The following is a 26,689-nucleotide window of genomic DNA, read 5'->3' as shown; positions in this document are numbered from 1 at the left end:
TTCGTATCTGTAAAACAGCCTGTCCAGTGGCTTTCCTGAAAGTGCAGGCTGGCCTCCACCTTCCCACTCCACACAGCCACCCCGACTCCTCTGAGCCGGATGACCAGAGGAGTCCGTGGACAGGGAGGCTGACTTCATCCACGGAGGATCTGCTTCTCAATGCTTGCGAATAATCAGAGACAACAGACTCCTCTGGGAAAACCACGATCGCCCAAGCAGGGGCAGGACCAGATGCTAGCAGGATTTACTGGCTTTGATGAACAATAAGGTGTTTGTTTTTGCAGGTAATTAGAGTTCAGTAGCAAGCAATAAAGAGTTCTCCGAGAATTCTAAACAGACTGTAGCTAAAGGCTATTGGATTATGACTGGATCTAATCAGTCATCTGCAGACCTCCTGAGTTAAAATGCCAGTATTTGATAAAGCACAAGCACACAGACCACCAGGGAGAAACGGTGCTCTGTGCTCTTAACGTCCAAGGAGAAAAGGCGGCCCACGTGTGCGCACGTGTGGGGGTGGCTCTTGCCATGGCATGCAGCAGTTCACACAAATACATCTCTTCAAAGGTTCACACACGCTGTGTGTTGGGAAATGCTTCAATAACTCCACACTCTCACTACTGTTAGGGAGTGGGTTCCCAGGTACTACGAAGGGCTGGGTGGGCATTTGACAGAGAGAAGTGGTTTGCAAAACCATACGCATTTGCACTTTTCTTTCAGCACCCACTACTGAATGTGGGGCTTTTTTTTTTATTTCTTAACAAATCTGAGATATGAATACAAATTTGATTACAATTAGTTTAAAAAGTCAGCTTCTAGTAGTGTAGACAAAAGAGGATGAGCAAAGCGCTGTCACCGATATTTTTAAAATACTGTCAATTGAGGTTTGACAGAAAACAACAAAATTATATAAAGCAATTATCCTTCAATAAAAAATAAATTAAAAATTACTGTCAAGATGAAATAAATGTGTGCTGAGAGAAAACTGCTCATCTTGCTTGTCTTGGCCAAGAACTTGTTATTTTCTCCTTAATAGCAGAAAATACGCCTAAGATTATTTTCATTTACTCACATCATGATAACCAAGAGGGACAGAAAAGTGAACAACAAACCCACCCACAGGAGTGAAAAAAATTAAAATGAGACCAGATAAATGAAACAAAGTAAAAAAAAAAAAAAAAAAAAAGCCCCAGATATGGCTAAGACTAGGGGACAACAACTGCTTTTGTACTCCTTACCCATAGCCTCTACTCTTGAGAAGCTTGAGTTCACATTTAGGATTCTAGGCATCTTACTATCTAGGGCACTAGGAAAACTTGACAATATATATATTTTCTCCGAGAACTAGATTTCCATTTAATTTTGTTCTCTTCAGTCCAATATAAATTTTCCCATTGTTTTGCATGTTTTGGACTCCTCAATTTATTTATTTAAAGTTCTCAAGCAGTCAGCTCACAATCTTTCCTTCAGAGAAACATGAAACAGCTACTCCAGGAGGAAGAGAAAACCCTCGGGCCGCAGGTTGAGAGTCAGCTGGCCTCCTGCCCCAGAGGCTCCCTGCAGGTGATCTCAGGCTTGGGCCAGCCACTCAACCCCCAGGCCTGCTGTCTCCTCGTCTGAAACGCCAGCAGGCAGCCTCAGATTCTGTCCACACTTTGGGCTCTAGGGTTCTGTAGTTCTTTCTTCCTTAAGGGGAGAACTGCCAGTGGACAAAGGATGTAGCTAATGATTCTTTAAACTAAGACACTGACATTCTACTTTCAGAAAGTTGGACTTTGAAACTGGCTGAAGGAAAAAAAATTCAACGGCAGGAAGATAATCCCACTATCTGAATATATTTAGAGTGAATCAAAATCGTGCTGATCTGGGGAAGGGGATGCAACTCATGACAACACTCTGAGAAAAACCTCTTCCCTTTACAGAGTGTGCTTTAAGAATAGACCAACCTCAAATGAGCATTTCCACTTTCAGAGACAGTCTGTTCAGTGATCTCCTGGATTCCCTGAAGGGCTGGGACTCGGGCTTGCCTAGGTCCCTACTCGAGAGGAAGCAAAGGCGCCCAGCAGTACTGTTTTAGAACTTCCAGAATCTGAGTGAAAAGAATATGTATTCAGAAAAGCATTTAAAGAGGCAGAACAATCCAGAGTCTGATACTTACTTGTGGCCCAGCTCATGAGCGATGGTAAAGGCCAAATTGAGGCCATTGTCTTCGGCAAGCACACATTTCCTCTTAGCACTGCACACACCTCCTAAGTAAGCAATTCCTGCAGCAGAGACACAAAACACATCCTCTTCAGAACATGCGAGGTCCTGACCTCGCAGGGCAAATCCACACGGTCAGCATCACACACCATCGAGAAGGGCAAGCAGGGGCGAGGATGACCACGGGACTGGGCCTGTATCTCCAGAGCTCATGGAGACTGGCTGGTCAGTGTGGGATGCTTCTGTATTTGTCTAATGATAACAATAACCACCACAAGCATCTCTCAAGCATTTAACATGAGTCAGGCTGAGCAGCTGGCACATCTTATCTAACAAAGTCCTCATTAGCCAGGATGGAGGCAACAGGGAAACCGCGGTTCAGAGAGGAAAGGTAACTTTCCCAAGGTCCCCTGGACTGGCACCTGGAGCTGGAGGCTGAGGCAGCCAACTTCAGCATCCAGGGCTGGGGCCAGGCGAGGCCAGCAAGGCGAGGTGCCCAGCGTGCAAGGTTCAAGGAGAGGACCCCGAGGGGGTGAGCAGGCTCCTTCAGACTCCGTGCCCTGGGCCTCCACATCCCTCGCCCCAGGCCCAGCCCCGCCAGGGTTAACGCTCTCAGGGGGTGAGCCAGACCAGGGCCAGGGCTCACTCAGAGCAGGCCAAGGACAGCGGGAAGGTTCAGGAAAATGTCTCAGGAGCCCCTCAAAGGGGGAGACCGGGTCCTGGGAGGAGTGAAAGACACTGGAAGAGTAAGGGCCTGGAGGCCATCTGGAAAGACGGACCCCGCGGTCCAATGGCTCATCCCTGCACACACGTGAGGGACCCCAGGACTTTCCCTGAGACGGGAAGACTGAGGCAGCGCAACTAGGGGAACCAGACTCAGGAGAACACTGTGAGCAAGGGGCTGAGGAGAGAGGATGGGAGGGGGCGGGCTGTGGGGGTGATGGGGGGAGGACAGAGGACGGGGGGGGGGTCCGGGCTGTGGGGGGTGATGGGGGGAGGACAGAGGACGGGGGGGGCGGCCTGTGGGGGTGATGGGGGGAGGACAGAGGACAGGGGGGGCGGGCTGTGGGGGTGATGGGGGGAGGACAGAGGACGGGGGGGGCGGGCTGTGGGGGTGATGGGGGGAGGACAGAGGACGGGGGGGCAGCCTGTGGGGGTGATGGGGGGAGGACAGAGGACGGGGGGGCGGCCTGTGGGGGTGATGGGGGTGTTCCAGGGGAGCAAAGCTGTTCTGCTACAGAGGCCCGTGAACAGGAGAGGGCCTTGGATGGACTGGGCACAGCTGTAGGTCACGGGCATCAGCCGTGCATAGCTGCCCATCTCTGGGCTGACACTGCCAGTGGCATCTCTGCACGCTCCTTTGCAGCTCTGAACCTCGGAAGGGCATTTCCGTGGTCCCCTCGAAGGACCCCCAGCACAGGGCCTGGGACAGGGCTTGAGTGCTGGTGGCGGCCGACTCCCCACTGTGTCCTGTGACACGAATGAGGGTCTGGGGGCCTGGGGGGCGGTCGGTGGGTCACAGGCCTGGGCGGGCCCAGGGCGGCCCTCGCTGTGCGCTCACAGGAGTGTGGAGCGGGCAGTGGCTTCAGCTGGGCGTGCATGGGCCAGTGGCACAGGTGACCCGGTGACCAGGGCCTCTGCCTGCCAGCCCGCACCCTGGGAAGCGCTGTGGCCACACGTGGCTCCCTCAGTGTGCTCAAGGAGTCTTGGGAGAGAAAGGCATCCCCTCGGGCACAGGGGCCAGGGTGGGAAGGAGCTGGCAGAAACGGTAAGTAGGGGGATTTAGGAATTAAAAACGAACCTCCCTCCCTGCTCCCAAAGAGCTAAACCAACATCCTATGTGTTGACATCAAGACTAAGCCGGGGCAGACCCCCAGCACACACAGGGCCCCCTCACAACCCCTGCGAGGGGCAGGCCAGCTCAGCACAGGAGCCGGGCACCACGGCACATGCCTGCTTTTATTTGGAAACATGCTTGGCCAGGGTTGAACTTTTTGTTTTCCACCAAAAAAAAAAAAAAAAAAAGAAAGGAAATGCTCTTAGGCCTCAAGATGTGTTTTTTGCACGCTGGCATCTTAATGCAGACTATGGGAAGGAAGAAAATGACAACCAGAAAGGACACGATCTGCCTTTGCAGTGCCTTCAAGGTCATTATTCTGGTTTTGTTTTAAAAATGCTTTCTGGGCTGCTGCAAAAAGTCCGGCAGTGAGCAGGGCGGAAAGCTTCCACAGGGCACTGACGGCATCCGCGTGCTGCACACACGCACGCACACACGCACACACACACACTCAAACACACCGATGGTCTGCCCAGCCTCCCGGGTCAGTGAATCAGTCGGAAACAATCAGAAGTGCTCGCCCCGAGTAGTCGTCTGGTGAGGGGGAAAGACAGACATCCAGGGCCAGCTGTGCTGAGCTTGCTGTCCCAGGACCGCCTGCTGAAGCAGCAGACTTCAAATACCACAGGAACACGCCCCCGGCCCCGGCTGCACTCAGCACCGGAATGGGGCATCCTGAGCTTCCACTCTAACTGGGCGACACGCAAGGCTGGGGAACGACTAAGTGGAGGGCCTCTCAATAATCACATTTTAGTTTCTCCAAGGTGCAGATGACTTTTTTTTTAAACTAGAAATGAAGCCTTGGTTTATAAGAGATGCTCCCAGACAAAGATGGATTAAGGTCTAGTGTTTTTAATGATTTATTCCAATTGTGAACTGCCTCGTCATAAAACCAAGCAAGGCAAAACACCTCAACAAAAACAGCCCCAAAATGGAGCATTGGAGCTTGCAAGTGTATGAGCAATGCTGTGGAAAATGCTTAGAACTCGAAAAACAAAGTCTGGAGAGAAGCCCAGGTTGTTGTAAAAGCACTGTAGGGAACAGATGATAATTAAGCCAGGAGCTTCAGGGGAAAACATAGCCCACCACTACTCCATGTTTTCTGGGAACAGCAGTGTAGACAGCAGGGTGTGATGGAGACACGGAGACACCCTGTTACCTCTGCAAAGGCACCAGCTTGAAAACCCCATCAGATCCCACCTTAGCACTTGTCAAGAAATGAGGAAAACCCAGTTTTCTCAGCATCGATTTTGTTTTTTAAATTAAAAAAAATGAAGTCTGTAAACATAAGTTCTGCTAATGTCCATGCTGAAACTGTGGAAGCAGAGGGACCGTCTTGTGGAACTGGACTTCCCCACAGACAGCAAGGACTTCTCAGACCCCAGAGTAGTGCTTTCAACGGTTTTGGCCTTCCATGATTTAAAATTCTACACCAGAGAAATCAGAGTAGAACTTATTTTTGAAATCTTAAAAAACATCAATTCCACATGTTTGCGGAGCGCCTTGGAACCAAAGCGGAGCAGAAAGGCAACTGGCATTTATTAGGGTTCTCTTCACAGGCGAGTTCAGCTCTGCGTGCGCCGTCCTCCCTTATCTGGAAGGTATTACTGGCCCCACTTTACAAGCAGGGAAGTGAAGGTTCAGCATCCGGTTACGTGGCTGATCAGGGCTCAGACTTGTGTACAAATGCAGGGCTCCCTTTCTCCAGCACCCGCGCTCCCCCAGGCAAATGCTGGGCCTCCCACACCAAACTTTTGGTAACCAGCAACAACGACAAGCTTGAAGGATTTAAAAGATTTTCATAAATCTTAATGTGCTCTTATGCTGAGATGTGGGTGGGATACAGTAAAGGTTTCACATGTTTAAGTCCAAATTCTTTAATCCTAAAGATGAAAAGACTTGAGGGATATATGTGGTCATATTAACAGCAGCAGAGCTACCTCTAGGACATGGTTAAGTCATTACAGATCTTCACATTTTTTTTCCTTTTGGCTTAAACCTAGTACAATGAATATGCACTCACCATGAAAATTAAAGGTATTGGTTATATTTCATTTATTCAAGGTGACATACAACAGAGGCAGAGGTGGGAGACTAACAAACCACCACCACCAACAAAAACTATCTGGATTTTGATTCTGAGTGTGCAGCCCTGAAGGCTGTAGATATGAAGGAAGTTCACAGTCAGCACATAATTGAGTGTGTGCTTGTGTCCTAAGGGCAACTCACTCCATCTCCATGAAACCCATGGCGCAGATTAGGAAAAGCAATGTACATTCTGGAAAGTCTGAAATACTGGAGTTACAGATGAAGGGCTGTAAAGCGTTTTCCTGATGCCTGGAGAAGTGTATCTAATTCATCACAAAGCAGATCACATCCACCAGAGCCTCCCAACCCAGTTTCTCAGGCAAATCAATTCAATGTGGACACACTCTTCTCTATTCCTTTTCTTGGTGGGAGCACAAGCTTGAGGAGCTAATTGGGTGAGATTGTTTAATTTCTTTTTCAGTGGAAAACTGTGTGGTATAAGCACATAATTCTTAGACTTAGAGTTGACCATATGATGTTTTCTAGATTTAAAGAGTAAACAACACCCAATTGTATAAACTCTGGTTTATCCAGCAAATTGTCTGTGTGAACAGTTTATAGCTGCTGGCCCTGTTGCCCATTATTCAGACCTTCTTGGGCTCTGCCTGAGAGAGATGATCAGCTTTCTCCCACCAGCCACTCCAGGAATCAACACCATCATGGTTATCCCTGGCATACCATGCTGCCAATTATGAGACCGTAATTTACATCTATTCTCTCAGCAATCACAGCAGTAGAGATTGAATTTCACGCTCAGGCTTGTCAACAAGTCCTTGTGCTCTTGGAAACTCACTAAGTGGTTGGAGGTACGATCTGAATTTGTGAACGGCATTAGGAACAAATGTCTTAGAACCTAGGATGTGACAGATGAAAAGTAACTACAGTCTATTCTTATTACTCACAGTACTTGGATTCTAAAAGGAAGCTCTGAACCCTGAATTCTGGAATAGAGAACAACTGGTCCTAGGGGAAATACAGGGTTTAGTTCCTGTGAGCTTCTGATCACATTTTGTCAACTGACACATAACTTTGTTTTATGTGTGTTTCTGTTTAAAGACACGTATTCGATATGTATCATTGACTCATTAACATTGAACTCAGTGCCTGTAACTCAAGGCTGAATGAAGTTCATCTAGTGTTTTCTTTGCAAGCCATGTGGCAACCTTGAGCTCTGAAACACTAATCAGCACTTCAGCACTATCCTTGGAGGCCACTTGAAACAGCAAAATCACCACTAAAAGCAGAAAAATATGAAAACAAGGTGCCAGGGAGACCTCAAAAAGGACACTTGTTCATAGCATGAGAGCTGAAACAAGAAAGAAAAACACTGCCTTGTTTGACCTCTCCTGGGAACATGCCTGTTGGGTGACTCAAATATTTCACCATTCTCCATGTATCTGCAAATGACCACAGAAGTACTGCAAGTTCTGATTGGGGAGTTTCAAATAAATTTTAACGAGTAGGTGAATTCACAAATGCAGACTCTATGAACGAGGAAAATTGGCTGCATTCTCAAAAACCGTGTCTTTTACCAGGCACAATGAAGTCCTTATCAGTTGCAATAAGGAAAATCACTTTTCATTTACATTTCCTATATATGCTGCTTATATTTCCTAACTCTATACTATTAGATTAACTGACTCAGGCCCTTCTCTGTAATTCTGCTTCTGCAGTCTCTGAGATCAGTGGTTCACAGGGTCACTGTAAGTCACTGACCCCCGAAAGACTTCTGCACAAAGTGGACAGAGCCCCATAAATGCTGAAGGACAGGCTTCTAACAAACCGGGAAAGAAGGTTAATGCTAAGTGTCTGGAGAGGTGGCAAGGGTAGGAGAGGGTGGTCCCACCGCTTGGGACTGAGGGACACTGCTTCTCAGCCCGGCCCTGCCCATTGCTTTCTGCCCTGGTGCAGGGCCCCCATGCCCCAGGGGGCACAGCACGACAGCCCCTCCCAGACGCAGCCTTGTCTTAGCAATTCCTCAAAAGTAGGAATCCCCATCTCCCTGCTCTTCTGGGTCCTTTGGGGTCAGTCACAGAGGAAGGAAGATGAGTTAATAAGGTCTTTATCCCTACACCATGGATGGGGGTGGGAGGCAACGGCTTAAAAAGTGGCACTGGTTCCCTCCTTAAACATGAGCACTGCAGAAGTTGCCACTACAATACAAAACTGTGCCAAACATCTATCTAACCTGGAAGCACTGATGAACTAAAAACCGCGCAGCTCCCAAAGGTCAAACAAAGCGGTAAACAGACAAAGTGTGACGGTAACAGCTTCCAAGTCTGACCACTGAAGGGCTCACATGCTTGATTTTGAAACTTAATACCAAGTCAGAGTAATCAAAGTAGTGTGCTACATACATAGACATTCAGATCAACTGAGCAGAACCGAGAATCCAGAAATAAATCTTCACATTTATAGTCAACTGACTTTTGACAAAGGTGTCAAGACCATCCAGTGGGGGAAAGAACAGTCTTTTTCAACAGATGGTGCTGAGACAGACACCCAATGTCAGAACCCCTTCCTTAGATCATACACACAAATGAACTCCAAATGGATTGTAGACCTAAATGTAAGAGCTAAAATGATAAATCTCCCAGAAGAAAACAGAAGTAAATCTCTCTGATCAGAGTGGAAGGCAAAGCCTTCTCAGATGTAACACCGAAAGCATGAGCGGAGATAAAAAAAATCCCTCGCCAGTGTGTTTACCAATGCAGACATGGTCTTCTTGTGGCCCACTCCTCCCACAAAGGAGAATGGCTGGGTGGGGGCTGGGAGTGAGGTGGGGAGAGATGGAGCTCCCAGCCAAGCAGTGAACGTGCTGATACCTCCCCAAGGAAGCTGTCCAGCCACACTGCCTGCATTATGACTTCCTGCTAAGTGGGATCGTCCCAGCAGCCTCTGTGCTACAGGCTAGCTCATGCAGCCGTGTCAAATCCACGTGAGCTGCTGCTTGTGTGTGCATGGGTATGGGGGTGTGTGTGTGTGTGTGTGTGGCTCTTGATTACGGTCAGAATCAGAAAGGACAACGTGTGCTGGGCCGCACTCCAGCTTAGGACAAACATGCCCTCACTCTGGGCATCCCAGTCACCTCTGGGATCTAGGGCTTTAGGAAGAGATGCCACCCCTGGTGAGGGAAGCACACGGCAAGACCCCCAGAGGACTCAAGGGTTGCTGGGCTAGAGCTGAGACTCCTACAAGATAAGTTAAGTGAGTGAAGTGTAAACAGACTCTCCCAGGGATTCACAAACTGGAACCGAAAAATTTATCCGAAAGGTTTGTTGCACTCTGTGGAAACTGAAACATACCGGGAGATGGCGAGGGAAGCGAAATAACTATTGACATTCAACAGACCACAGCCAGCTTGAGCCCCGTGCGCAGAGACGCCATGCAGGCTTCCTTTGCTCCAGCAAGACGGAGCTTATGTCTGGGAAGAGGATCCCCAGGGAGCAGACAGGGCGCCTCCAAAAACTCAAGAGGCCTCTCTTCAGAGGGCACCCAGGGGCTCAGGGGCTTCTGCCTCAGGCCCAGACCCCCACCAGAGGGCCTCAGCAAATTCACCTCAGGACGTCAAAGGAAGGAGGTCTGTGCCAAGATCCTGAGACTCTCTCATTTTGTCAAATACTTCGCACAGTGTTTCCTGCCTGCCTGAACGTTACAGCCTCATGCCAGGCACAAGATCCAAAGATGAACCAAAGGGGTGCAGGCCATGGGAAACAGTCCCAAGAACACCATTCCAGCAAGAAGACACGGAGGCAGGTGGAAAGGTGAGCAGACATTTTATACATCAAGCTCAGGGCCCGACAGGTGGGCGCTGGGGTCTCTAAGGGACGATCGTCCCGGTGTCCTGTGTCCAGGTCTGAGCTCCTGGGAAAGTAGACAATGGAGACTGCAAATGGAGCTGGCTCTGGGTCCCTGCTCAGGGTCACCGGTCACAACAGAGGACCACGCCCTCCTCACTCTCACCTTGGGTCACTCGGCAAACATGTCTGGACGCCCTGGCCACGGCTGGCTCCGCCGGTGGGAGCCTGCCGGCGGCACTGTGAATGCAGCAGGGATGCAGGCCTTCAAGTTTCATTTCAAAGACCTCCAAACCCTTGTGTGTGCTCCCCAAGCACCGCAGAGGGAAACAGACCCTGCCAAGCCTGCTCGGTGTCTGCATGTCTCAAGCTCTCCTGGATGTGCACATGCACGCGTGTGGGTTTGTGCGTGGGCACACATGAGTGTGCCTGGATGCGGTCTGGGCAGCCACCACCAGACAACATTTCTGAAAGCTGGTGGTGTGAGGTGGACGGCCACGCTCCCGTAGTAAGGAACCCTGGTGGACTTTAGAAGTTTTAACTATATTCCCATTTGCTCACCAACCTCACCATTTAGCATCTGTTTTTGTCAATAATTCCAGGGACCTTTACTAGTCCTCCTTTCACAGCTTTGAGACTCCTCCAGCCTCCTCTCTCACCATCGTGTTTCCTCTCCCTGGGGGTGAGGGCGCCCTCTCTATCCCTAGGGAAAGTTGGGGTTTAGGGGTCAGGGGTCAGGATGCACTTTCCTTAAAAATATCTCGGTCCTGTGGGATGTGGAAAATGACACAACCAAGGCTTCCACAGGGCCAGATATCCCAAAGGAGTACCTAGGAGTGGATGTGAAGTGTTCCCTGCAGGAATTCAAGTGCCACCTGGCAAGAGGGACACACTCCTGACCTAGCCTGCTCGTGGTCAAATGCACCCTGAGTCATAATCTCCCTCAGCAGTCCTGTCTGGCTGAATGTGTGAGAGCAGCGGGCAGGGCGTGAGGGAAGACCACCACACTGTGATGGCGGCTGAGCTGGAAGAAGGCGTGGTGGCTGGCGGTGGGGGCAGAGGGCACCCGAGGCAGCGCCCAGGGAAGGGCATCCGCCTGGCTGAGGGGGTGCTGGCCACAGGGCAGTCACACAGGCGTCCACTTTCTACAGACCTACCACATGACAGAAGCACTCAGGCGCGGCTTCCCCAGAGGGAGAGGACACCAAAGGGCACAAGCGGGTCTTCCCAGGGGCTGGCGCTCTCTGACCACCAGATCTGGGTCACAGCGAGTGCTCAGCTTCAAGCATTCACTGAGCAGCACACCTAGATACGTTTGTTTTTATGTAAATTTGAAAAAGAGAAGAGCTGCACACACAAGTGAAAAAGGAGAGTATGGACCTGATTTAATGATCTGAGACCGGTCAAGATTACTGAGTAGTTCAGATGATAGTGTCTTGTCCCAGGAGCTAACATATAACCTGGTGACTACAGTTGATAAGACTGTATGATATAATCAAAATTGGTTTAGAGAGTGGAAGTTCAATGTTTTCACCCGCTCCCCCCAAAAAGTAAATATGTTAATAAACTCCATGGTGGTGGGTGGAACCTTTTCACAAATTACCAAGTGGTACACTTTAAATATCTTAAATTTTTGTCAGTGATACCTCAATAACATTGGGAAAGAAGACAGGTTATCTTAAGAGAATTCAAAGGTCTTCAGATCAGATCAGATCAGTCGCTCAGTCATGTCCGACACTTTGCGACCCCATGAATCGCAGCATGCCAGGCCTCCCTGTCCATCACCAACTCTCGGAGTTCACTGAGACTCACGTCCATTGAGTCAGTGATGCCATCCAGCCATCTCATCCTCTGTCCTCCGCTTCTCCTCCTGCCCCCAATCCCTCCCAGCATCAGAGTCTTTTCCAATGAGTCAACTCTTCACATGAGGTGACCAAAGTACTGGAGTTTCAGCTTTAGCATCATCCCAGGGCTGATCTCCTTCAGAATGGACTGGTTGGATCTCCTTGCAGTCCAAGGGACTCTCAAGAGTCTTCCCCAACACCACAGTTCAAAAGCATCAATTCTTCAGCAATCAGCCTTCTTTACAATCCAACTCTCACACCCATACATGACCACAGGAAAAACCATAGCCTTGACTAGACGGATCTTTGTTGGCAAAGTAATGTCTCTGCTTTTCAATATGCTATCTAGGTTGGTCATAACTTTCCTTCCAAGGAGTAAGCGTCTTTTAATTTCATGGCTGCAGTCACCATCTGCAGTGATTTTGGAGCCCAGAAAAAGAAAGTCTGACACTGTTTCCCCATCTATTTCTCATGAAGTGATGGGACCGGATGCTATGATCTTCGTTTTCCGAATGTTGAGCTTTAAGCCAACTTTTTCACTCTCCACTTTCACTTTCATCAAGAGGCTTTTGAGTTCCTCTTCACTTTCTGCCATAAGGGTGGTGTCATCTGCATATCTGAGGTGATTGATATTTCTCCCAGCAATCTTAATTCCAGCTTGTGCTTCTTCCAGTCCAGCGTTTCTCATGATGCACTCTGCATAGAAGTTAAACAAACAGGGTGACAATATACAGCCTTGAGGTACTACTTTTCCTATTTGGAACCAGTCTGTTGTTCCATGTCCAGTTCTAACTGTTGTTTCCTGACCTGCATACAGATTTCTCAAGAGGCAGATCAGGTGGTCTGGTATTCCCATCTCTTTCAGAATTTTCCACAGTTTATTGTGATCCACACAGTCAAAGGCTTTGGCATAGTCAATAAAGCAGAAATAGATGTTTTTCTGGAACTCTCTTGCTTTTTCCATGATCCAGCGGATGTTGGCAATTTGATCTCTGGTTCCTCTGCCTTTTCTAAAACCAGCTTGAATTAGGTTGATGAAATCATAGTGCTATCAATTAGTTAATTAAAGTGGTATTAATGAGTCAAGGTTTGCTTTTATCTGTATCCCCAGACTTCACCTGTTTTATCTGTATTTCTTGGACCATATGAGGTGGCCTTATATGGTCCCATTCTTCCAAAGACTCTTGCAATGTTATGTCCTTGAAACTCGCCTGAAGCAGTCTTGACTACAGTTTCACCCCCTCTCATACTAATAACTGTATTTGTACAGAAGAATAAAATACAAGGTCATATGCAGAATTAGGGAGAAGGCAATGGCACCCCACTCCAGTACTCTTGCCTGGAAAATCCCATGGATGGAGGAGCCTGGTGGGCTGCAGTCCATGCGGTCGCTAGGAGTTGGACACGACTGAGCGACTTCACTTTCACTTTTCACTTTCATGCATTGGAGAAGGAAATGGCAACCCACTCCAGTGTCCTTGCCTGGAGAATCCCAGGGACGGGGGGAGCCTGGTGGGCTGCCGTCTATGGGATCGCACAGAGTTGGACACGACTGATGCGACTTAGCAGCAGCAGCAGCATGCAGAATTACTTGCCAAGTTAGCAAAGAGAAGCTTTTTCAGAATAATTCAGAAACCGTGTCTCTTGCTAAATGCTGAGCCCAGCAAAACCATCCTCTAGGGGATGAACTGTGGAACGTGAGTGCGGCCTGGGGTGAAGGTCAGCGGCATCCAGGGCCCCTCCCCGCTGTGCTTTGTCCTGGGGCCCGCCGGGTGTGGGGAAGGTCAGGCCCCAGGGCAGCTCTGGACAGCAGCTTCTGACGCAGGTCTGTCAGTGCCCGCTGGCAGGACCCCACAGCCCGTTAACTAAAGACAGGGTCCTCACACGGGAAGCTGGCCGTCATCTGGGTGCTGACTCAGCTGCCGTGAGCTAAAGTCCACCCGCCATGCCAGCCCCGACTCCAGACAGCCTCAAGAGGCCTGAGAGGGCTCTGCCTCTGCAGACAGGAGGCAGAAAGGACCCTGTTTCATTGTAGTTAAAAACAAAAGCTAGCCTCTTAGAAAGGAATGCTGATGAGAAGTCAGGTGGGCCCCCAGCACAGTGACAGAAAACAGGCCAGCCTGCGGCAGGACAGGCAGCAGGTGAGGAAGACGCCCAGCCTGGGGAAGCGTCCCCAGACGTGGCAGGCAGTGGATGGTTCGCCTTTGGGTTCAACATTTTACTGCTCTACACTTACGGATACAGCTCGTACCTAAGGCTCCTGTCTTAGTTCCTTCAAGCTGCTGTAACAAAATGCCACGGAGATGTATTGCTCACAGTTCTGAAGGCTGGAAATCTGAGACTAGGGAGCCAGCACGGTTGCGGGTGAGGGAGCTCACAGTCTTTGAGGCACAGTCTTCCTGTTGTGTCCTCATATGACAAAAGGGGCAGGGAATTCTGTGAGGTCCCTCTATTATGGCACTAATCCCAACCATGAGGGCTCCATCCTCATCTACCATCATCACGCTGTGGGTTAGGGTTCCAATATATAGATCAGGGGGAACAGAAACATTCAGATCAGAGCAGCTACCTTGGATCTCAAGACTGGCCCAAGACTACAGGAAAACATGCAGGTCAGGGCCTGTGTTTGAATAAACAAATGCTCATCTCTTAAGCAATTCCACATGCTTCCATCTTCCCTCTGTGATTATGATGACGGCCCCATGTTCTATTCCCAGGACCAGGGGATCCTTAGAACTCCGCTGTGGCCTTCCACCAAGGCTGGCCGGCCACCGGGCCCACACCTGCCCCAGACTCACACCACATCCAAAGGACTCACCACCCCAAACTGTGTCTCCTCAAGTTTTCCTCCCCTTGAAGTTCAAAAGCTTGCAGACCTGGTCATTCTCTCTCCTCCCCTCTCTCTCTCTCCTTCCACCCCACCTCAGTAACATTAAGTACTGCCATTTCCTGCTGCTCACAGACTCTGGGATTTGTTTGTTTCTTTTTCGTGCCAAGTCTAGAACCTTTAAGCTTGGATTATTGAGGTAGCTCCTCAGGGGTCATCTTTCCTGCTTCTCTCCACTCCAGTGAGTCCTTTAAAGGCTAGATTCAAGTGTCCTCTCTTCCACTGATTTTGCCCTGATCCTGCCAGCTCACATCCCCTGCCCCTCTAGGGCCTGTCATGATACCTTTTCTTTACAATGAGCCCCATCGTCCTGCAGTCCAGTCATCTGACCAAATCTTATGTCTGCAGGGATGTTAAGCATCTCTGAGCCAGCACCCACACACTATTTCATAATTAACATGGGCTAGTTAATTATGAAACAGGTTCTCAATAAGTTCCATAAATGAGTAAAAGGATACTAATCTTCATAAAAAGTACCCTCTGGTGCTTAAGAAGTCGACTAGAGTTCGATGCATAAGACAGGGTCCTCAGGGCTGGAGCACTGCGACAACCCTGAGGGATGGGATGGGGAGGGAGATGGGAGGAGGGTTCAGGATGGGGGATACATGTACACCCGTGGCTGATTCATGTCAATGTACGGCAAAAACCACTACAATACTGTAAAGTAATTAGCCTCCAATTAAAATAAATAAATAAAAAGAAGTCGACTGGAACAGGAAGAAGTAAACGGTAAGTAAATGATACAATGATACTAACATCAAACCTGTGCGTACCAGATCCAATGCTAAAGATTTCCCTTCATTGTCTCATTTTATACTTACAATCTCCTGGTGAGGTAAATACTATTTATTATCTCCATGACACTGGGGAGAAACTAAGACCCTAAGAAGTAGACAACTCACTTGAAGTCAAACAGTGAGTGATGGAGCTTGGTTCCCATCTCAGATCTTTTGGATCAGAGGCCTCACACTAAACTTAAGAGGCTGCAAGCTGGTGGGCACAGAAGAATACAGACTATAGAAATGTTCTGTTTGGACCACTAAGTATGTAAAAAAAAATAATAACCATCACCAAAAATTAAAAATTAGGGGAAGCTACATAAAATTCAGATTTCCCGACTCTTCTTAAAATATCAGATAACCAGAAAATGATACACTTGTCAGTTGATGGTGCCAGGACAACAACTGATCCAAGTGGAAACAAATGAATTAAAACCCCCACCTCAAAGCACACTCACAAAAATAAACTCTAAACAGTACAAATGTGAAAACAAAACTTTGAAAGGGTAAGAAGAAAATACAAATAAATGTCATTATGATTTCACAATATTAAAAACACTTTAAAACAAGACCTAAAAAGCAGAGATCAGAAGGCAAAGAGCTGTTATCTAGCTAAATCCATGCAGAAATGTCTACATGACAAAAGTCATAGGCATAAAAGGACAGACATGAAGAAGATATTTTCAACTCACATGACCAAGGAAAGATTTACAAGATAGTCTTCCTAACTAACAGCCAGAGGTATGCAGGATAGAGTCCCCTGAAGACAGCAGCTCACACGCGCCATGCCGGCAAAACCTGACGGTGGTCAGCCTTAAAGACTCAGATGCTGGGGATGAATAGAGTATAAGTTGGTATAAGGGCTGTTTTAGAGAGCAAGTTGGCTTGTCTAGAAAATCTGAGGGCTGTGAAAGCGTTGTGGAATGGTTATAGCCTGGAAGTGCCAGACTGTACTTCTGCACTGGCAAGCCCCAGCAGACTGGTCTTAACAGGAAGGCCTACCACCCATCACACACACACACACACACACACACACACACACACACACGTGCATACTCGTGTCCACACACACACACATGCACACATGCATGTGTGCATACATATAACTACCACCCTGTGAGGAGACGTTGTCCTCAGCCTCAGTTACAGCTAAGAAAATGGAAGCATGCAGAGGGTGAGTCTCTGTCCCAGGCTGGAGCTGCAGCCAGGAAGGACAGCAGCTTCTGGCCGCAGCCCTCCCGACTGCGCTGAGGGCGGGCGGGCCCGGAGCGGCAGGCAGGCCGGGATGGACCCAGCCAGCACTGCACAGAACACATGCCAGGGGCTGAAGGGGAAGTCTGCCAACTACTGTTCAAAGTCCAGGGAGTTCTCTGTTAAAACCCAAACCAAAAAGACTTTAACACAGATGGCTTTAACCCTTGAAACTGTGCAAAGTTTGGTATGTATCTGTGTAGTTTTTGTAAGAAGGTTTACGGTTTTCATCAAATTTCCAAAGGGGTCCATAACCTTAGAAAAGTTAAAAACACTAAACACAGGAATCCCACAATATAATCAAGGACATTCCCTAGGAAAAAATCCTCTCTGGACAGCCAAGTCAGAGCAAAAGATCCTGGGAAAATTATCCTTCAGCCCTCAGGGATTACCCAAGCATTCCTCAGAAGGTGATAACCACCAATATTCTGTTGAATGTGTTTTTCTTTGCCAGATCTAAACTGACTGACTCATGGAGTAAAAGAGTAAGGGTCTAACTGCCTTTATTCACCGAGGTTACTTTTAAAAGAGCAATCAAGGTAACCCAAGGGTGAAAGGCGGATTTTATTGGTTAGGTGCATGCTCTTTCTTAAGAAAACATCCGGAATTCAGTATTCAACTTAAATTGAACTCTGTGGTTATAAAGAATCTAAAAATAAAAGACAAAAAATCTGAGAGACATGGGCTATTCATATACGCGTATTCGTACATACGCATGATCTACAAGTATATAATCCTAAGGGTTACAATATACATACTTTCTTTAAAAAGAAACTACTCTTCTGTTTTATCAAGGGCCTACCTCTTCCCCTGGAGCTGCATTTAGCTTTATTATAGGATCTTTACTAAAGATCTTTATAGTAGGATCTTTACTATATCTTGGAGCTTTTTACTGGGGCCTAGGAATTAAATATGGAAATGTACTTTCCTCAGCAAAGTACACACTGACCTTTGTTACAAACTGTCTTTGTTTTCTGCAAGTAAGTATTTCTAAAAAATGGATTTTGTTTGGATGTAATAGTAAAAACAATATAAAAGCCATTTGTTGATTTTGTTCTCCACTTGCAGGAAACTTACTGATACACTGCCATTCTCATTCAGAAAATTTATGTCCACATCCACTCTGTCTGCTTCAAGTCTGAGGTCAGAGGAGCACTTATTCTGCTCCGGCCAGTGCACAGCACATGTCCCCTGACGACACTTCACACAAGTGTCACCAGCATGAAGCAGAGCAGAGCTTTGTTTTCCATAAATCATTCTCAGTCTTGGTCTAACAAAACCCAACGAAACTGAGAGACAAGGCAGGAAAAGTCCCTCTAAAAATAGATATGTCCTTTAAGACCATCTTCTGAGAGTGTGGAACTGTACACACTTTTTTAGGGATCTCAACCAGACTGTTGACCTGGCTACCATCCACTCTTCCCAGTACTGAAAACCAAAGAACGTTCTAGGCTCATCTGCCTAGGTTGCCATCCACATAGGTTCCTGAAATTATTTCTTAGTGGCACCACCTTAACCAGTCTCCCCAGTTCCAAACAAGCTTCAGACTTCCCAAGATGGGACTAGATTATCCCCATGGGAACAATGACATCATGGACAAGTGTCAGTTTGCTGTGACACTGTTACTCCCCAGCAAACATAGCTGACTCTTACAGGGATAGAACTGCCCCACTCCATTCAATTGTCCCACTGATCTTTTTTTGCACCAGTTTGGTATCATGAAATAAATATTAATTCCAACCCTCTCAACAGAAGATCTTCCATTCAAAAACATAATAACCCAAGAATGCGAATTGCTATTTCCTGATCCCTGCACTGTGCTGGGCAGGCTCTGGCTATAGTCAAAGACAGCCCCCATGACTGCATTTGGAATGCAGAGGCAACAATAAATCAGATGGACTAGTGAACACAAGAATCAAACCAGAAGGAGTGGGGCAAATTTTCCAAAGCAAAGCGAGATTTTGACGCAGAGGATCAGCTGCTCAGGAGATGAGGTGACGATTTTCCTGGACTCCTTTTTAAATTTCATGTCTGGATCTCGTCTGGAACATCTACCAAATGGACTCAGGCCCAGATATCTGACATTCCTTTCGTAATTCCAGCCCTGTGACTGCCCCTGTGTCACGGCAGCGGGAACCTTACTTCCAGCCTTGATTTCAGATCATGACCGACACTCCATTATCTGAGCTCCCTCAGCACAGATAACTGCCCAGGAGTCTTTATACAGCCACAGAGGACTGGGAGGCCTCCAGTGTGAAGATGTGCTGAGTCTCTACATGCTTCTCTCAACATGACATTTGGAAAGCTGAAGACAAGAGCAAGCAGCTGGGGCCTTGGAAGGCACCATCCTCAGTGATCTCAGGGGCCACTCTCTGCATATGTGCTGGGGGCAAGGAGGCAGCCAGGTGGCAGGAGCCATCCTGAGGGACAGGGTCATCGCCACCCTCCAGCTGACACGCAGGAAAGCCTTGGGCTGATCTGGTGTGTGTGATAAAGGCAGCAGAAGTCCCTCCCCAGACGTAAAGGATGGTCCACAAGGCCCTGGGCTGCTCTATACCTGAGGGCAAGTGGACTACTCTTAAGGGAGTGCATTTCCATTATCCTGCTCAAAGACATAAATGTCAAAGACATATGCCACTGGCAGGATAGCTAGTGAACCCCAGGAGAGACCCCATTCCTCTGAGGATTGGTCTCAAACTAAAGAGTTATGAATTCACAATTAAGGGTGTTAAATGATTCCTTCCAAGAGAACCAGGATTGTGCTGATCCAGGTAGAGCTGACTTAGCAGTCACTGCTTCCAACACATCCTTGGCTCCCTTGGCCTTTCTTAGGGTTGTAAACCACGGGGAGATTTCACTTCAGGCTGGTGGATTCTGAGGGGATGAGGCAGACAGGCTCTTGGACACAGGGCCACTCTGTCATTTACCACCTAGGTGATTATGGCAATTACTTAAGCTCTCCAAGTCTTTATCCCCATTTGTGAGATGAGATGAGACAAATACCTACCTCATGGGGCTGGGGATTAAATGAATAATGCAAGTAAAGCATTTTTCACATAGTAAACACTGAACAAACATTATCTATCACCACAATTATTTTGACCAAGTCCAAATTAAAAAAAAAAAAAAGGTTAACAAAGCAAAGACTCGGTGCCAAGAAGCCTACAACCATTTCACAATTGTCTGCAGTTTAGCTGCCAGTGTAAAGATGTGCTGAGTCTCCAAATGCTTTTATCAGCACGACATTTGAAAGGCTGAAGACAGAACAACCAGCTGGGGATTTGGAAAGCACCATCCTCAGTGGTCTCAGGGGTCACGCTCTCTGTACATACGCTGGCGGCAAGAATGCAGCCATAAGAGCTGTCATGTACCCTAATATGCTTGGAATCATGCTGTATCGCCTCACTCGCTCTGGTCTTCCTCACCTGCCTCAGTTTCAAGCTAGACTGTAGACTGACTCCCCTCAAAATAGGTGTAAGCAACCCCCTTTTGGATGCTTCTACCTGCCTGGACACTGCCTGTGTCTGCCAAGCGACCAGGATGCCTCCAAGGGCCAGCCCTGCTGGGTCGCGGTGCACCACGCAAGCCTGATAACTTCCTTGTGATTCAAAGGGAAACAGAACCTTCTACAAAGCTTTCTCAGAGTTAGAAATGGGTGAATTCATAAAAATTGACTAAGAAATTTATTAAGATTAAATATGCAATGCACACTGAATGCACTCCTCGGAAACATCACGTCCCTCTGTTCTCTTCTGAGATCATGGGGTCTTCATGCTTAGGCCTCCTGTGTATTTGATCAAACAGAATTCTAAAAATTAATAAAATTAGCTTTCTGAGGCAGAAAATGCTATTTTCAAAAGAGAGAGTTAACAATAAACTTATAACTAGACAATGGGGACTTACCCTGGGGGTGAATATTATAGCACAGAAAACAACTTTTTGAAAGGGAAAAAGAAATAAGATGCCTCGGAGGCCACTGGAGAAAATATCTGTCTGGGTTTTTCCACCAAGTTATCATCCCGGCCAAAATAATTCAATATGAAAAAAAAAAAAAAAGAGTCTTTTTAATAAGTGATGCTGGGCCAACTGAATATCCACATGCAAGAAAACTAATTTAGACCCCTACCACATTCAGACACAAAAACCAACTTAAAGTAGATCACAGATCTAAATATAAAAGCTAAAATGATAAAACTCTTAGAAGAAAACACATGGGTAAATTTTCATGACTTTGGGTTAGCCAATGATTTCTTAGGTCTGACCAAAAACACAAGTGAGAAGAGAAGACTGATAAGCTGAACTTCATCAAAGTTAAAGTTGTCCATGCTTCACAGTATACCTTGACTAAAACAGAAAGACAATCCCCACCCCCTCCAGTGGGAGAAAATATCTGCAAACTATTTATCTGATAAGAGACTTGAATCTAGAATATATAAAGGATCTTTACAACTCTGATAAAAAGAAAACTTCCCCATTTAAAATGGGCAAAGGATCTAAGTAGACATTTTTCAAGAAGATAAACAAATAGCAGTAGGTTTATGAAAAGATAATCAACATCACTAGCCATCAAGGAGACACAGATCAAAACCACAAGAAGATACTATTTCACACCCACCAGAAAACCTATAATGAAAAAGGCAAGTGTTATCAAGAACAAAGGGAAATTAGAACCTTCATATATTGCTGGTAGGAATATAAAATGCTTCAGACACTTAGGAAAATGATTTGACAGTTTCTCTAATGTTAACATAAAGTAACCATATGACTTAGCAATGCCACTCCTAGTTATAGATCCAAGAAAACTTTCCACATAAAAATCCATACACGAATGCTCAGTTCAGTTCAGTTCAGTCACTCAGTCCTGTCCGACTCTTTGTGACCCCATGGACTGCAGCACTCCAGGCCTCCCTGTCCATCACTAACTCCTGGAGTTCACTCAAACTCATGTCCATCGAGTCAGTGATGCCATCCAGCCATCTCATCCTCTGTCGTCCCCTTCTCCTCCTGCCCCCAATCCCTCCCAGAATCAGAGTCTTTTCCAATGAGTCAACTCTTCATATGAGGTGGCCAAAGTACTGGAGTTTCAGCTTCAGCATCAGTCCTTCCAAAGAACACCCAGGACTGATCTCCTTTAGAATGGACTGGTTGGATCTCCTTGCAGTCCAAGGGACTCTCAAGAGTCTTCTCCAACACCACAGTTCAAAAGCATCAATTCTTCGGCAATCAGCCTTCTTCACAGTCCAACTCTCACATCCATACATGACCACAGGAAAAACCATAACCTTGACTAGACGGACCGTTGTTGGCAAAGTAATGTCTCTGCTTTTGAATATGCTATCTAGGTTGGTCATAACTTTTCTTCCAAGGAGTAAGCATCTTTTAATTTCTTGGCTGCAATCACCATCTGCAGTGATTTTGGAGCCCCCAAGTAAAGTCTGACACTGTTTCCACTGTTTCCCCATCTATTTGCCATGAAGTGAGGGGACCAGATGCCATGATCTTCGTTTTCTGAATGTTGAGCTTTAATCCAACTTTTTCACTCTCCTCTTTCACTTTCATCAAGAGGCTTTTTAGTTCCTCTTCACTTTCTGCTATAAGGGTGGTGTCATCTGCATATCTGAGGTTATTGATATTTCTTCCAGCAATTTTGATTCCACCTTGTGCTTCTTCCAGCCCAGTGTTTCTCATGATGTACTCTGCATATAAGTTAAATAAACAAGGTGACAATATACAGCCTTGACGAACTCCTTTTCCTATGTGGAACCAGTCTGTTGTTCCATGTCCAGTTCTAACTGTTGCTTCCTGACATGCATACAGGTTTCTCAAGAGGCAGGTCTGGTGGTCTGGTATTCCCATCTCTTTCAGAATTTTCCACATTTTATTGTGATCCACACAGTCAAAGGCTTTGGCATAGTCAATAAAGCAGAAGTAGATGTTTTTCTGGAACTTTCTTCTTTTTTCCATGATCCAGCAGATGTTGGCAATTTGATCTCTGGTTCCTCTGCCTTTTCTAAAACCAGCTTGAACATCTAGAAGGTCACAGTTCATGTATTGTTGAAGCCTGGCTTGGAGAATTTTGAGCATTACTTTACTAGCGTGTGAGATGAGTGCAATTGTGCGGTAGTTTGACCATTCTTTGGCATTGCCTTTCTTTGGGATTGGAATGAAAACTGACATTTTCCAGTCCTGTGGCCACTGCTGAGTTTTGCACATTTGCTGGCATATTGAGTGCAGCACTTTCACAGCATCATCTTTCAGGATTTGGAATAGCTCAACTGGAATTCCATCACCTCCATTAGCTTTGTTTGTAGTGATGCTTGCTAAGGCCCACTTGACTTCACATTCCAGGATGTCTGGCTCTAGGTGAGTGATCACACCATCGTGATTATCTGGGTCGTGAAGATCTTTTTTGTACAGTTCTTCTGTGTATTCCTGCCACCTCTTCTTAATATCTTCTGCTTCTGTTAGGTCCATACCATTTCTGTCCTTTATTGAGCCCATCTTTGCATGAAATGTTCCCTTGATATCTCTAATTTTCTTGAAGAGGTCTCTAGTCTTTCCCATTCTGTTGTTTTCCTCTATTTCTTTGCACTGATCGCTGAGGAAGGCTTTCTTATCTCTCCTTGCTATTCTTTCGAACTCTGCATTCAGATACTTATACCTTTCCTTTTCTCCTTTGCTTTTCTCTTCTCTTCTTTTCACACAAATGTTCACAGAACTATTATTCATAATATCCCCAACATAGAAAAAGAACCAAATGTCCATCAAATCAAGGATATATAAACAAAATATGGTATATCCAAGCATTAGTATATCATTCATCATAAAAAGAAGTGAAGTACTGACACATGCTAAAACACGGAAGAACTCTGAAAAAACTGTGGTAAATGAAAGCCAGAAAAGGGCACAAAGTATATGATTATGATTCCATTTAAATGAAATGTCCAGAATAAAGAAATCCATAGGGACAGAAAGTGTATTTGCGACTGGTTGAGAGTGAGAGCAGGGAGAGAATGTGGCATAACTTCCAATTGTCCCAGGGTTCCTTTTTTAGGATGATGAAAATGTTCTAAAACTTAATTATGATGATGGCCAGAAAACTGTATAAATAAACTAACAAGCAGGGACACATACACTTAAAAAAGGTGAAATTTATGGTATGCAAATTTTATTTCAACAAAGCTGTTTGTAAAATCTCATTCCACATGCAAAGTCAAAATTTTCTTAAAAAACCTTTCCCCCTAATTAAAAAAGTCTTATTAGTTCTCAAAAACACTAAATAAAGAACCAGGAAAATAGAAAGCACTCATAACTCTGCCCCTAAAGAAGCAGGTTACTGTCCTTGGAGAAGGCTTCTCCCAGTGTCTTGATAGCAGACTGGCTCTGGCAGGCCCGGAGTGAGTCCTGGAACGGTGCCTGTCGGGTGTGCTCAGCTCACGTCCTCACGCGGGTTGAGGGAGGCAGATTCGGGGAGAAGTCACGGCCGAATCATGGCAGCTTCACTCTCAGGAGATGGCAAAGGAAAGAAGAATTCTGACTGTTGCAGGTAGAAGTGAAACCTCTCTTCATCTAACCTGGGGGCACTCGAGTTCCTTCCAGAAGTCTTCAGAAGTTACAAATGCTCCTATAAGCCATTCTGTTAATTTTTTTCTCCCTTTAACCGTTTCTATCTTCCACTAAATACGAGTGCTTAACAAATTTTTAAATAATGTGTGCCTGAAATTATGATAAACACTGTATACATGTTGCCTCACAAAAATTTTATGAGCCAGGTACAATTGTTATTCCCACTGTGCAGAGGAGGAAACTGAGACCTACATGCAGGTCCTTGTCTCCAAGGTTCAGCATCAATCCCTGTGCACTGCCATGATAATTTCTGATGCAGAGTCTTATCACCCACCCATCCACCCAGTCCTTTATTTAACCAGGACTATTAATATAATGGACTGAGAGTACGGCCTTGAACACTGTTCATAATGGACAACAAATATATGTCCATGCCAGGCCTCTCCACCAGGAGACTCCTCAACCAGGATCAGACTAACCCCCAATGAAAATAAAAGTGAAAGTTGCTCAGTCGTGTCTTTGCGACCCATAGACTATACAGCCCATGGAATTCTCCAGACCAGAACACTGGAGTGGGTAGCTGCTCCCTTCTGAAAGGGATCTTCCCAAACCAGGGATCGAACTGAGGTCTCCCGCATTGCAGGCGGATTCTTTACCAGCTGAGCCACCAAACACTCAGTTCCCTGAGAGCTGATCAGTTCCTCCTGTGTCTTTATTTTTTTCATTCAACTCAAATAAATCCATCCCATATGAGGGTTTCTCAGTGGCTGCAGTTGAAACATACAATATCTTCAATATCTTGTCTTTATTATTTTTTTTTGTTTTGGTTTTCTCCCCTGAATCATTCATCGCAAATATATTCAAACAGAAAAGCTGAAAGAACAAACTGATCAGCCTTTACTCCTTCCATTAGAATAACTGACAACATTTTATCCTATTTGTCTTATTTAGTTTTTAATTATTCAGATTTAAGGTATTCACATACCATAAATTTCCTTTCAAGTGTGCATTTCAATAGTTTCTGGTATATTCACAAAGTTGTACAAACATCACCATGATCTAACTTTAGAGCACTTTCATCACCCTACAAAGAAACTCTGTACTCGTTAGAAATCACTCGTCAGAAATCACTCGTCTCCTTCAAGCTTGAGGCAATCTCTAATCTACTATCTCTGATTTCCACATTCTAGACAATTCCTCTGAATGGAATCCTACAATATGTGATCTTTTATGCCTGACGTCTTTCACTTTGCGTGAATTTTCCAGATCCATCCATTCTGTAGCCTGTATTATTATTTCTGATTATCAAAAAATTTTTCATTATATGGATGGACACCACTTTGTGTAATATTTATATAATTTCCACTGTTGGGTTACTTATAAACAACGCTACTATGAACACTGATCTACAAGTTATTGTGAAACATATGTTTTCAATTCTTTTGGGTATATACCTAGGAGTGAAATTGCTGGGTCATAGAGTAATTCTAATATTTTGAGGCACTGAACATATATTTCTTTATTTCCAATTTAATTTCACCAATTTGATGGTTAAATGCATGTGTTTTTCTGAAAAAAAAAAAAAAAAAAGACCTTTAAGATGTTTACAAATCCTCTCAATTAAAATAATACAGTTTCTTGATATAAAAAAATATGCTGGAAATGGTTTATGCTCACTAAAAAACGAATAACTTTGTTTTTTACAACAGTGATACAAGTTTGTTTCACTGCCTAAAGACTTTAAAGGAGAGAAAATAAAAAAAAATTTGATTCAAGCTATCAACAGCACATATAATTAGTCACATAAAGTGATTTTGAATATATGAATCACATATGAAACATATATGAATAAAGCCATTGGAAAATTTTTTTCTACACTTTTTATTGTCCTTTAGAGGTCACAGAAGCACTGCCCTGAGATAACAGATATCCCAATGGATTTATATTTCCCCCTTTAAATATACTAATTCTCACTTGTTCTAAAACCTATCAGTACTGGGTCAGTCATAACTACTTGCTAAATACATGTTAAGTGTTCAAACCCCTGCATCATTGTCAAGGTTGGGGGTTGTTTCTATAAGGAGTATTTCTGTAGATTGGAAGGATGGTCTAAGAGCTGGTGTGCAACTGTTCTGAATTCTACCTACTTCCAAGACCTCTGCTTCTATTAGCAGGGCCACTGTTTACTTCTGTTTGTGCTAAGGGCTGGCCCAGCCAAGAGATTTCTTCAGCCCTTGAGCTGACCCCTCTGCCCACCATGGCTCGGGGTCTCTAAGCAGCGCCATGCAGGCTCTATCTGAGGGCCAGGAGATGCTGTTGGCCCTACCACACCATGACCCACTGAGATCCTTAGAGGATCTACAATCTAGTGGGCCAAGTGAGTTTGTGTGCCCCAAACCGTCCTAGCAAACTAAATCATGCCGTAGCCTTAACAGTACTCC

General features: G+C 45.8%; 1 protein-coding gene across 3 annotated transcripts in view; it reads right to left on the bottom strand.

Moving 5' to 3' along the window:
* Positions 1–26,689, bottom strand: part of ADAMTS17 (ADAM metallopeptidase with thrombospondin type 1 motif 17) — a 406,748-nt gene that overhangs the window by 233,570 nt on the left and 146,489 nt on the right. For all 3 annotated transcript variants that reach the window (XM_027520979.1, XM_027520980.1, XM_027520981.1), the window contains exon 8: positions 2,156–2,261. In XM_027520979.1, the coding sequence (XP_027376780.1) occupies positions 2,156–2,261 (106 nt within the window). The remainder of the gene's footprint in view (positions 1–2,155; positions 2,262–26,689) is intronic.

Source organism: Bos indicus x Bos taurus, chromosome 21 (genome assembly GCF_003369695.1).
Source record: "Bos indicus x Bos taurus breed Angus x Brahman F1 hybrid chromosome 21, Bos_hybrid_MaternalHap_v2.0, whole genome shotgun sequence".
NCBI lineage: Eukaryota > Metazoa > Chordata > Mammalia > Artiodactyla > Bovidae > Bos > Bos indicus x Bos taurus.
The sequence above is the reverse complement of the archived record's forward strand: the minus strand, read 5'-3'. Positions and strand labels throughout refer to the sequence as shown.